Genomic DNA, 13,383 nt, shown 5'->3' with positions numbered 1-13,383 from the left:
ACATACTCCCAAACTCCCATTTGAAAATGTAAATTGGCAGTTGACTTTTTCCAATTTTATCCTAGTATGTTGTCAACGAAGCCTTTTTGAAGATTTAGTAGTACCGTCCACCACTTTTCACATGTTCTCTGGGTGTGTGTGTGGGTGGGTAGTGGGTTTATACTCAAATAAAAGGAATTCTGGTGTCCCTGGGTGCATTTTGTGAACCTCTTTATTGGCATACTTTACCTGAACAAGCTTACTCTCTCCCCCACCTACGTTTTCAAAATATCAACTAAAAAATGGGGGGAGTGGGGGGTGGCAGGGAGGAGTTCATAATGTATATTTTCACACAAGGGGCAACAAATGTTCTGGGAAAAAAACATAAGCTTTGGACTCAAGAACCAAGGGTTTGAGGCTGACCAACTAAACAGGTTATTTACCCCTGCAGAACTTGCGTTTTCTCTTCTCTTAAATTAGGTTTTATAACAACAGGGGGTGTTGTGCCAGTGACGTTAAAACTAACGTGGGTAAAGTACCAAGTATGGGCCTTGGCACAAAGTATCTGCCTAGTATACGGTGGCTCTCATTACCCTGGTTACTTCACCACTGCCTTCGTGGTTCCAGACTATAACACAAGGCTCATCAAAGACAAAGATCTGTGGAACTTCCCACTAATCTCTTTTCCTAGACTTGCGTTAACATTCAACACTTCAAGTACGTTCTTGTATACAGTGAATTGCGTGTGCGCAACTCACATGCCTTTTAATTTCTGGAAAAGGAGATCCAAAAAGACAAAAGCCCAAAAAAAGCATAGAAGAGGAAAAAAGTTTTTAAGTCAAAGATTAACTAGTTGACACCCCCAGACGCCACAGAGTGCGTTTTGGAAGGAGAGGATGAAGTCCTGGGCGACTGAATGAGATTGTAACGCCCCAGTGAGCTGCGATCTTGACTCCCTGAGTCCCCATCTCAGCACAGTCGAAAGAAGAGGTGCTGGTTGCATTATTTCATCCTAAAGGAAGAAAGGAGGCGGCACCCGCCCACGCGAGCCTTCGCCAACGCAAAGACGCAGTTCACTCTCGTAACTGAGGAAGAGGGAGGCTCCAGCCGGATTCACTTCCTGCAGGGGAGAGGAAAGACATCTTGCCGCAGGGCGGCCGGCCGCCGTTCTAAGCCAGCAGTGGCAGGCAGCGGAGCGCGCCCCGCCGACACCTACGTGGCGCTGCCCGCTCGCGAGACGCGGGGAGCTGCAGACGCCCCGCCACGCCCGCAGCCCCGCAGTCCCCAGCCTTCCAGCCGAGCCTGGCCAGGCCCCGGCGAGGGGCGGCGGGAGTGAAGCCCGCGGCGTCCGGGGCCCTGCGCCGCGGCTCCAAGAGGCGCAGAGCGCGCAGCGAGGAGCAGGGCGCGCAGGCCGCCTCCGGGTCACCCACCTTTCTCACTCTGCGGGCCGTGTAGAGCCCCATCCCGTCCTGAACCCGAGAGGACTTCAGGGAGAACCTGTCCGGCACGTACATGCCCAGCATTTTCCCGGCCCCGGCGACTGCCGCCTCACTCAAGCCGCCGCTCTGCGCCCGGGAGGCGATACATCGAAATTTGGGGTGCCGGGGTGGAGAAAGGCCGGCGGGAAAGGAGGAAATGGAGTTTTCCTCCCAGAATCCCCACCTCCCCGCCGATTCCAGGATCCCCCGCGGCTCAGCCCCTCCTAGTCCCGGGTCTGGCTCGGCCCGGGGCGGCAGCGGCCGCTGCTGCCATAGCTGCCGCGGGGGCGCGGGGGGCGCGGGCCGGGGCTGCGGGCGCCGGGACGCCGCGCGCTGATTGGCCCGAAGTTGGGTGCTCGAACCCCGGCGCGGAGCCGCGAGCAGGGCCGAACCCCGGGCCTCAAACGCCGAGGCCCGCGAGCCGCGCCGACCCGCCCGCTCCCCCCGCCCGGCGCTGCGGCGTGTGTGCCTGCCTTTGTCCTGCTCCGGGTTTTCTAACTTTTCGGCTCTTAAGTATTACTCTGGTCGGGGAGTTTTTAATCTGTTCACTTGAGATACAAAACAAATGGGTCTTGACGCTGCTGGGAGCTTTATCAAGTTCCTGACTCTGGAAGCAAGTTTATTGTCTTGACTACTTAGAACAATCCCTGAGGTCTGAGAAATTTCGGTCCTTCTCATGTCTGCTTGTTTCAGGGTTTCGATATAGGGGATCAAATTGTTGATTACAGAAAGGCGGTGTACACAGCCTGCAACTAATCCATTTCATGTTCATTCAGAGCTTTTCTCTAATAATAATTAAAGCAGTAGAAAGCCCTTATTTTGGGTGCCTTAACCCCTGTGAGACTCTTAAACTTCCCAAGATTCCTGAAAACTCCCTGTGCTTGAAAGTCGCCATACCTATTATGGATCTTCAGTTCTACAGCAGTGAAGATGGGGGAATATAGGAGGGAATACCCAAACAGTTTAAATCGTTAACAGGACAATGAAATAATGCGGCAAGTCAGGTTTTAGTGTTTTAATAAAGTTAATCGGTTTTGCAGTGTATTTAGAAGAAGCTTTAAAAGCTCTTTTCATTTTTGAGCGTTCTCATTTCTCTTGACATTTTTGGTAATTTTCTCTCCGGAGTCTTTTCTTGGAAACCCTTTGATGTTCCCAAAAAGTTCCTTATAAACTATATGGGGGGGGAGGGGCGGGGAGGAACCATAATTTTGACAAAATTAAAGACTCTTCCCCCACCCCATCCCTGCCACACACACACCCATGTAAAAGATTGTTTCCTGAGGAGTTAAGACCTTGGTAGACTAAAACAGTTCCTAAGCAAAATTGGATGTAAGTTCAAAATGTGGGTAAAACAAAATTTAACAAAATGCGTTATGAAGAAAAATCATGTCATAGCAATAGTTTAAGATTTTAAAGAATAGAATAAATGATTCTCTTCCTGAGAAAGTTAAGGGTGACTTTGAAGGGGTGGAACAGGCCTTAGTTATCACTCTGAGCTTTCATCCCTTTGGCCCACCATATGATGATACCTAACTTTCTGTAGGTTGAGATGAATAAATAAAACACACAAAGTTTGGGGGACATTTGGAGTTAGATGGCCTTGAAACACACAGTAGGTGTTCAATAAATATTTCTTGACTAAAGTCAGTTCTGAGGCTAATCTGAAATTTGCAAACTAGTCCTTGGTAAGCCTAGAATTCACTTCTGCAGTCATGAATATGGACTCCTGCTGTTTGTCGTGCTTCATGAATATGGACTCCTATTTTCCAGGGGTCCTTTGAACCAGAGCTGAAACCAGGCCAGACCACTCCCACTAGGCACAGCTGAAACCAGAACACAACCCATAGGGTGGGGCTATGACATTTTCCCCAGGACATTCAATGCTCTGTCAGACACTGTCTTTCAGCTCTGGCCCTCAAGCCACACTGGGTTCCCAGTCAAATGCTCTGCCATCTCTCACTGAACACTGAAGTTTCCATTGCTTTTGATCACCAGAGGACAAAAGAAGTGTTTTTGGTCTTGTTCAGACACAAATCTCATTCACTGATGACCCTTGCTTTGGCATCTCTCTCTCTTGGTCGCATGCTATGTTTCTGGGGAATAATGCTCCCTGCTTGAGAATGCTCATCTTTCTGCACATGAGCATCTCTACTAATTAGGAAATAGTTAAATAAATGAGTTATTAAAGATCATATCTGAAATTAATAAGATTGGAAGCTTTCCAGATCTTTTATAAAACTTGGTCAGAGATTTTCTTACAATTGTTGCAAATAGTACATTTCATTAAAGCATGCAATGTTCTTTTATCTGTTTTAATTGAGTTCTGAAGATCTGCTAATAAAACATAGAACCACCAATAAAAAAAGCTCTTAATAATAAGCTCCATTACAACACATGAAAAAAAAAACAAAAAAAGGATCCATGTTTGCCAAGTCAAAATGCACAAATACTGACCGGAAATTTGATTTTGAAGTCTCAAGACAGTAGTGATGCAATGAGTCATTTCTTAAAACTTTAAAAGCTTAAAAGTTGACCTTTCAATGTTATCTTTGAAAAATGGGAAATTAAAAGTCTGATTTATATCAAGAGTTTAAATCCAGTATTTTAAAAACTAACATTAAAGTACTACCATGCGTCTGATTTACTTATTCTAGAAAATATTGAACTATTTGACACAAGAAAATTAATCCCAAATACATTTCTTCCTACTTTCAACTTTGCTTTTGGAGGGATTTTTTTCCCATTGGCATGCATGCCTGAGGGAAACTCTAGCTATTGAACAAAAATCTGTGTACTTGTACAGGCCTTGGTTTTTCATTACAGAGAAGACTTGAATTATAATTCTATATTAATTAATTATTTTACCACACTGCTGAATTCTTTTGAATGTGTCTCAGTTATTAATGACTGTTTCCAACTGCTGTATTGTAATAAAAGCCTAATAGGAAAAAAGACAATAAGGTTTATTTGTCTTTAATTCTCTAAGAGTCAGAAGGAATTTGTATTGAATGAATATAAAACCAAGTTCCCTGAGCAGAAAAGAATAAAGATTTATTTGATGTGACACAATTTTTTTTGCTTAAAATAAAATCCAGAATGGGGTTGCATTAGATTCTTGCTCTGAAACCATCTTTCCTCAGCATTGTTTCCACAATGTCAATACCACCATGAAAAGATGACCTTGAATCTGAAAAAACTCTGAAAAGTAAATTCCCCTTAATCTCTTAATTTTAAGTGATGGTACCAGACTTGGGTGGAGTAGTAGAAAAGAATCATAAAAACCTTTAATTAGAAGAAACCTAGAGTCGGAACTAAAGTAAGTTATAAAAAGTAAATCCAAAGGATAAATTGGTGGTTCTTACCCCAAAAGCTAGTGCTGTTCATGACACAGAGTTTGAAAGGGTAACAGAACGTTATAGGAAAATGTGAGGGGAAAACCAATAAGTATTTCCATGTCTTGAGTACCTACCACATGTCATAAACTAAACTAGGTTCTTCATATCTATTACCTCAAACTATTATAAAAGCCCTGCAACCTCTATTTTATTAGAGATTAATAATAATATGAGGAGACTGCATCTCAGAGAGCTTATTTATCTTAGTCAATTTCACATATCCATGAAGAGATAAAGATGATTCAAACAGGACTGGCTGATTTCAATAGACTTGATTCCCATATCCTGCTGACTTAGCACTGACTGCTTTCCAGTTAGGTTCCCAAGGGGCTTAGCATTGACTATAGAATAGGTCAAGATCTCCATCTCCCTCTCTTCCCTTCTCTCTCTTTCCCTCTCTCTCACTCCACTTCCTCAACTTACTCCTCTAGAAAGAAGTGGAAATTTCATTGACTAAGCTCTTTGTTTTTATCAGGACAAACAATAAATAATAAAATGGCTCCTCCGTGGTCAGATGCTCAACTCAGGTCCAATCAACTATGTCTAAGTAGGGAAGACAGAGTCGTATAGTCTTGTGAGCCACAAGGGCCACCCCTTCAGTGGGGAGGAACTGTAAGACCTTGCATTGCCTTTCCAGACAGTTTTTCTGTGAGACTGGCAGGTATTTTGAGGCTTAACCTATTTATAACCACATCTTAACTCATCCACCAATGTTTAATCTACAGAAATGATAACATTAGAAAGCAATCGTAATTAATAAGCAATACCAATAATCCTATATTTTTCAGACCTTTTTAATATGGGTTTTACTGGGCACCCTTTTCCCTTATTAAAATGATATAGTGGGTGAAAGCAGACTTGGCCCAGTGGTTGGGGCATCCATCTACCACATGGGAGGTCCACGGTTCAAACCCCGGGCCTCCTTGACCCTTGTGGAGCTGGCCCATGCACAGTGCTGATGCACGCAAGGAGTGCCCTGCCACGCAGGGGTGTCCCCTTCATAGGGGAGCCCCACACGCAAGGAGTTCACCCCGTAAGGAGAGCCACCCAGCGCGAAAGAAAGTGCAGCCTGCCTAGGAATGGCGCCACACACACAAAGAGTTGACATAACAAAAAGAAACACAGATTCCCGTGCCGCTGACAACAACAGAAGCGGACAAAGAAGAACACGCAGAAAATAGACACAGAGAACAGACAACTGGGGTGGGGGGGAAGGGGGGGAGAAATAAATAAAAATAAATCTTTATTAAAAAAATGATATAGTGGGGAGCAGATGTAGCTTAACTGTCTGAGTGCCTGCTTTCTATGTACAAGGTCCTGGGTTCAGTCCTGGTACCTCCTAAAATTAAAAAAAAAATTTAAAAAGATGTAATAACTTCAGAGTTGAACTATTATAGAAACAAAGGGCACCTACTTAAGAGACCATCAAAATTAGTAAGGATGACTCTTAAAAAGAGGCCATTTTCTATAAACTTCTTGAAACTATGTAGATAAAATAAAAAATAAAAAGTCTTGCTAATTAGTGTTTAGCACAGAGGCCAGAGTAAGCTTTTTCCTTAGAAAATGTTACTTCAAATAAACTTCATAGTTGAGTGCTGATGTCCTGGTGATCTCTCAATAAAAGAGAGAAACGTATTATGTAGTTGCCTACCAAATTAGTTCCTGCCTAAAGCTCCCTCTCTACCAACTGTTTCTTCGCTTATGTCTGACAGCTTAAAGTTTCACTATTTCATCATCAAAAAGGTAAACCTCTAACTCACTCAGATTATGCTGAGTGTGCAAGCATAGCAAATTCATATTGAAGATCATTAGTTTTAGAATTTCCTTTCTGTTGTTTCCAATTATAACCACTGTATTAACACATTTTTACATATGAATAAACAATTTTATTTTTTATAACTGGCCTCTTAGGTGAATTCCAGATAATAATGTTCATCATCTTTGATTTCCTGTTTTTTAAAATGCCTTTATAATTAGGCAACAGTGTGTTCGTGTCAACTTATTTCTAACACAGATGAAATTTTCTGTTGCTAAAATAGGTCTATAGGTTTTTTAAGTTTTTTTGAGTCATGTATGTGTCCAAAATAAGAAGCAATATATTATTTTGAAAGTTGTAAATACTGCTTGCCCTTAAGGTCATTTAAATCCTTTGTTTTAAGAATCTTGTCACTATGGAAAATCAAACTGAAAGTCTTCTGGTTGTGTGAGGGGTGGTTTCTCTGAAGGAAAAAAAAAAATTTTAACATTAAGTAATCAAATATATCAAAAGTAAGAGATTCTCTTATGCAATTGGGTCATATGTTTCTTCCATGAATTATAATCCAGCCAGCCTTTCTACCCATGTTCTCTTTATCCGAGGAATTCAGGTTATTATAGATCTTTACTGAAGGCAACTATGCAGCTCTGAAGAAAAAAAATAGGCATCATGCTAATCCCTCAAGTCATCAGTTTCTAACTTCTCTGAAAAATTTTACCATAAGGAACCTCAGACCAGAAGAAAGCAAAAATACTTTTTAAAAACATCACCCAGGTCATAACGGAAACTATGCTAAATTATATAGGTTGCTTAGAAAAATGGTTTCTGGAAGCCCCTACCTCCAGTTCAATTGCCAGAATTGTCTTTCTCCATTGCTCTTACCATAAAGAATCCCTTTTGATTAAGAATGCTTTGCAAGTCTCTGTTGGAGTGATATGGAGTCATGGAAGCTGCATGAGCTTTGGAATCTGGGAGTATGAGGTTTGAATCACAGATTTGAGATGTATTAATTTTGAGACCATAGAAAAGGTTAATAAACTAAGACTCCATTTCCTTACGTGTACAATGAGTATGATATGCTTAACTTTGCAGAGTGCCAGAAACAAAACAGTTTAAAAATAAATGAAAATTATTGTTATGACCATGGATTAGGACAAAGTTTCCTGGCTATTCTTCAATGTTCTTCACCAAACCACTTGGATTTTGTTGTAATTATATAGAAGTGAGTCCACTTCTTTATACTGTAGTAGATGGCAACTCCCAGTCATCCTTCCAGAGCAAGAATGATTCCTTTAATATCTGTAAAATGCTGCCTATAACAATGATGTTTCCAAAGACAACAGCAGGATCCTGAAAGTTTCCAGTAGGAACTTATAGGAAATGGTTTTTCCTTTCTGGACTTATAGATCACTGTGTTTTCCAGAATAACCTGCCAGTAGTTAAATTTTGTCAAACATACTGTGTTCAGGTTGAAGTCCTTGAATATATTGCCAATTTATTTAAAATTTTGTAAGAAGTTCTTCAATTTTTATTTCAAATTATGTTGTATCTATTTAAACAATAAACATTTACCATCAGCATACATTCCTGCAACAGGTATTTATAAAGCTTCTAATTATGCACCAAGAACAAAGAATAAACAGTACAATTTACCAGACTTTGAAAATCCAAGATTGCCTTAGTCTGCCAAATGGGTACTGAAACAAAGTACCAGACATCTGTTGGGTTTTATAAAGGGTATTAATTTGGGGTAAAAGCTTACAGTTACAAGGCCCTAAAGAGTCCAGCTCAAGGTTGCTTTCTCACGAAAGTCAATTGCCACGTATTGAAGTAAGATGGTTGTTGATCTCTGCCTGGTCTCTTGTCTGTAGGCTGTCAGGCAAATGGCTCATCTCTCCCTGGGCCTCTAGCTGTTTGAGCTTTCTCCTTTCTTTCATAAGACAAAGTTCTCTCCTCTGGCATCTATGGAGCTCTCATCCCATCTTTTGAGTGAGTGCCCATTTGTATAGGCCCACTGGTGGGGCAGGGACTCAATCTGAGCCACACCTTGCAGATGTGTTTGAATCAAAGCCCTAATCTTAACAGGTAATTTAATCAAGACTACCTCAACTGAATCCAATATAATCAAAGAGTATGACACCCAGAATAGTTTACAAACATAATCTTTCTCTTTTTTGGGATTCATAAATAATCTCAAACTGTCACAAAGAGTGTATGAAAATATAACTTTGGGGAAATATTACTTTGGGGAAGGAAAATGGTAAAGGGAGTATGTTTAGTATGTTACAAAGAAGTCTCATGCAATCCATGTTTCTGCCCAGTTGAATAAAGAGTAAATCTGGAGTGAAAAAGTCTTCCTAACAAAGAGGCTTTAACAGCATTTCTGTCACTATGGCATTTATCTTAATAATAGAAAGGGTACATAGAGATGGAGTCGTTAGATTAGAGACAGAGCTCTGTAGTTCTGCACAACAACAGCAAACATCTTGCAGAGTTTCTTGAAGGAAACAAAGCTTTTGAACCCAGTAGTTGATAATGATTGAGCAGTAACAGATTATGCTGTGGACAAATGAATAAGCAAAGACTGAGACTAGGTCTCAAGGTTTCCATAGCTAGAAGTTGACATGACACCTTCACCTGAAAGAACAATTGTGAGGAACATATTATATGCAATAGACACAGAAGAGCATTCACAGAGGCCAAAATTGATTCTTTATACTCAAGGTCAGGAAAAAGAGCCACATGGAACAAGTATTAGAAATCAACACATGCAGTACTTATGGTAAACTGTATACATAACTAAGTATTAATCAGTATGAGGAATAAACTGCAAATTGTTCTCATTGAGAGAATGCTTAGTTTCCTAGGGCTGTTATGGTAAATGCCACACCCTGTTTGGCTTAAATAACAGGGATTTATTGGCTTGTGGTTGTGGAGGCTAGCAGTCTAAAACCAAGGATTTCACAGGCCATGATTTCTCACAGTCTGTAGTGTTCTGGTGCTGGCTCACCACAATCCTTAGGGTTCCTTGGTTTTCATTTCTGCCGCCATCACATGGCCATCTGTTTCCTTGGTCTCCTCCTGTGGCTTTCTCTGATTTCTGACTTCTGACTTTTTGGCTTCTACTCACAATGATCAAATTTCCTCTGCTATGTAAGGGCCCCAGTCATATGGCATAAGGCAGTACATTCTGATTTCATTTTTTTCTTTTTTGGGGGAGATACCGGGGATTGAACCTGGAACCTCATACATGTGAAGCAGGTGCTCAACCACTGAGCAACACCCTCTCTGCCCTGATTCAATTTGACCTCATCTAAATAGGACCTTTAAAGATCCTACTCATAAATGAATCCACATCTTAACTAATAATAGCATTTTCAAAGGCCCAATTTACAGATAGGTTTGCACCCACAGGAACATAGCTTAAAAATTACAATACGTCTTTTTTGGAGAGCACAATTCAATCCCAAATGAATGGGTACTATCATCTTAAATAAATCCTTTATTAGGTGCTAAAAAAAGTTCCTCCAAAACTAATTTATTATCAACAGCAGAATTGAATGTTTTGCTATCAAATGTTTGTTTCCCAGAATGGCAATGCACAATAAGCAGCAGCATTTCCAGATTTCTGTCTAGGTATACTGTATTTCCTTGATATTTAGAAAATATCATTAAAATCAACACCCAAAAAATTGATATATTTGAAATCTTTATAATAATTTTCACATGAGAATGTAGAGATGAAAATAATAAATGAGTTAATCTTAAAACTAGTTCATTTATTTTTGATTCCTGGGTCCAATATTTCACACACATTCCCTCTTCCAACCCCTCTACTTCCTGTCTCTCTTCCTGCCAGTCTTGTGGAGGATCCAGTGTTATTATATGCCATAAAAAATATTTTACTCGTGCAATTGCAATGCTTTTTATCTTTCGAGCTCAGTAGGGAAAATGTGGAGGTGCTTAATTCTCCAGTTTTATATTTTTTTCATGGGAAATGAAAGTCAAAATCTGAAAAGTAACAACCTACAGAAAGACACTATTTTTCTTCTTTTCCCAATATGTCTAAGTGGCTTCGAGTTCAAATACTTTATTACAGATAATCCTGCCAATTTAAATGTTCAATTTCTCAATAAAGCATGAATCAGGAAAAGTCAATATCTTTGCAAATGTGATTCCAAATTTTGCCCTCAGATATTCTAACTAAATTTCCACTCACTTCAGTGGGAGTTATAAAATGTACATCTGAGGGAAGAATTTGGCCCATGAAATTTAAAATGATTATAGGTTAGGTAAAATATTTCTTATGCTTATGATTATATAGTAGCTATGGAACTTTCAAAAGGAAGACATTATAAAATGCATAACATAGCAAAATTAATTAAAAAGTTGTTAATTTAACTAGTTTTCAAAGAGTTTGAACTTTAGTACCACATTTAATAAGGTATGTTTTATTCATTGACTCAAAAAATATTTATTCATACCAACATGACTCTCTTCAAAGGATAAATCATTCCCAGCCCAATAATTTTCCATATGACAAATAGTTCTCAAGTAAAATCTGAAATAGCTCCAAGTATTACCTAAATAGTAAGAAAGACTCATTTTGTTCCATGTATATATTTAGTTGCAAGCATATAATCCTAACACTGGTTTGAAGAAGAATGACTAGTTTGCCAGAAATAAATTAGAGGCTAACTAAAAAAAGAAGGCTTTAATGATTTTTCATTGAATTAATGAATCAAAGATGTGTTTTACATTTTTAGTGACACAACCTTAATATGCTTAATCATTTTTATTTTCCCATGCTAGAAACAGTTCTGCAGTATTTGTGCTTAAAATATTAACTTAGAGGCTGGAGCTTTCACTTCAGACCCCTGCTGTGTTAGCGATCCAATAAACTTCCTTCCCATTGAAAAAAAAATTAACTCCCTGTTTATCAGACAACTTTAATCTAGAGTACTTTCATTCTTAGTCCTGGTGCTGTCCATATGTTGGAACCTCAAAGCCTCATATCTGACTGTTACCATATTAATCTGGTGGCTATCCCTATTTTTTTTGCTTGAGTGCATTGTAGAGATCATTGTAAGATTAATATTCCTAAAATATCATCTTGATACCTCCTTTCTGTAATAACTTAAGTTCACAGACCAAACTGATCTTCCCAAATCCTTATCCTAAAGTCAAAAAGCTATCCATAATTGGCCCCACTCTACTCTTCCAACCTTAACTCCCACTTAACTTCTAGAATCTCCCATTCAAACTCATTTATTTTCTCTTCATTCAAATTTTACCACATGTGGCTCAATGTTCTGCTTATATTTTTTCCATTGTCAGAAATGTCTTCTTCATTATTTTCTTATTATTTAATTCACTCTATTGTTCACAGCCCAGTCTATGTTTCATCTCTTCCATGGAACCATTTCTGACCATGGCAATTAGAAATGATCTCTCCTGCCTTTATATATTTACAGATTTTGTTGTCTGTTCACTCATTTGATACTTCATTACTATCTGACATTGTCATATGTACAGTACATTGTTATGTGTGTGTATATCTTACATTGTTATGAGTATGTGTATGTGTTTATCGTTCTCATATATGCCCAATTCGATTTTAAGGTCTTTGAAGGCATATATTACCTATTGAATTTTATGCCCTCATTTATCTAGCATTCCACTTTGAAGGTGGTGCACAGTATAGAGTTAAGCAGGTCATGCACTACACACTTCTAAGGGACCTCAGTCCAGTCAGTGAGTATGAATGGCTCCCTCGGGAACTATGCATGGGCAACTTGCATGACTATAAATGGCATCCCAGCTTGCATACAGCATAAATTTAATATTTACAAACACTTTTCACCATTCTGGCATCATATTTCTAAAATTTTACAATAAAAGTTTCTTAATAGTTCATAGTCTAACTTTGCTTTCCAAGTACTATCTACTACAAAGAGAACTGGACTGAGTTAAGAGATTCTGTCACTAGCTTGAAGAATGACTTTGTGCATGCTATAAAAAATCAGATTGAAAGGGTCAGTTGAGTACCTACATTCATCATAATTAAAATTAGAAGATTAGGAATAATTGATGCTAAGATCTACCAGAGAAAACAAATAACAGAACCTTAAAAGAAATGTGAATCTCACAAGTTATTTCATTAACAATTTTTGATACAGTAAGGTAATGAAGACTTAAAACTGCCAAAGGAAAAGAAAAGATTTTATATTGAACCAAACTACCGTACAAACCTAAGAACAAAATAGTGATAGTTTCAAATTTACATTGATTGACACCATTCATTACCCAAAATCCACTCTGAAAAATCCCAAAGATATAATCAAGCAAGAATAAAAATGAAACTAGGTTGAAGCAATGACTCAATAAGTAATGAAGAACAAATCACTTAGTAAATTTACAAAAGTATGGATTATATAAAACTTTAAAATTCTTTAAAATATCAATCTGGACCTATAGTTCTAGTCTTTATTGACATGGCAAATGAGAGATGTGTATCTGTGTGGGGGATGTAGAGAGGGAAGCAGAGGTGAGTAAAAGCATGTTAAAGTTTAGGGGCTTATTGTGATTGATTTAGGCTCTGGATATTAGAAAAAAGTTTAGGTGCATGTGTTAAAAAATTTTAGGTGGGAAACGGACTTTGGCCCAGTCGTTAGGGCTTCCGTCTACCATATGGGAGGTCCGCGGTTCAAACCCGGGGCCTCCTTGACCCGTGTGGAGCTGGCCATGCGCAGTGCTGATGCGCGCAAGGAGTGCC

The 13,383-nt window shown here is 39.2% G+C and overlaps 1 protein-coding gene across 10 annotated transcripts in view; it reads right to left on the bottom strand.

The window, feature by feature from the left end:
• The window catches only part of PRDM5 (PR/SET domain 5), a 291,517-nt gene extending 289,599 nt beyond the window's left edge, over nucleotides 1-1,918 (bottom strand). For 7 of the 10 annotated variants that reach the window (XM_071214900.1, XM_071214910.1, XM_071214903.1 and 4 more), the window contains exon 1: nucleotides 1,410-1,735. In XM_071214900.1, the coding sequence (XP_071071001.1) occupies nucleotides 1,410-1,502 (93 nt within the window). In that variant the 5' untranslated portion in view covers nucleotides 1,503-1,735. Of the gene's footprint in view, nucleotides 1-1,409 lie in introns of all 10 variants that reach the window. The other 3 variants (XM_058293289.2, XM_058293285.2, XM_071214907.1) reach the window with 3 other exon arrangements.
• Between the last annotated feature and the right edge of the window lie 11,465 nt (nucleotides 1,919-13,383).

The sequence above is a fragment of the Dasypus novemcinctus genome, chromosome 1, assembly GCF_030445035.2.
Source record: "Dasypus novemcinctus isolate mDasNov1 chromosome 1, mDasNov1.1.hap2, whole genome shotgun sequence".
Lineage (NCBI taxonomy): Eukaryota > Metazoa > Chordata > Mammalia > Cingulata > Dasypodidae > Dasypus > Dasypus novemcinctus.
This window is presented reverse-complemented; position numbering and strand designations above follow the sequence as displayed.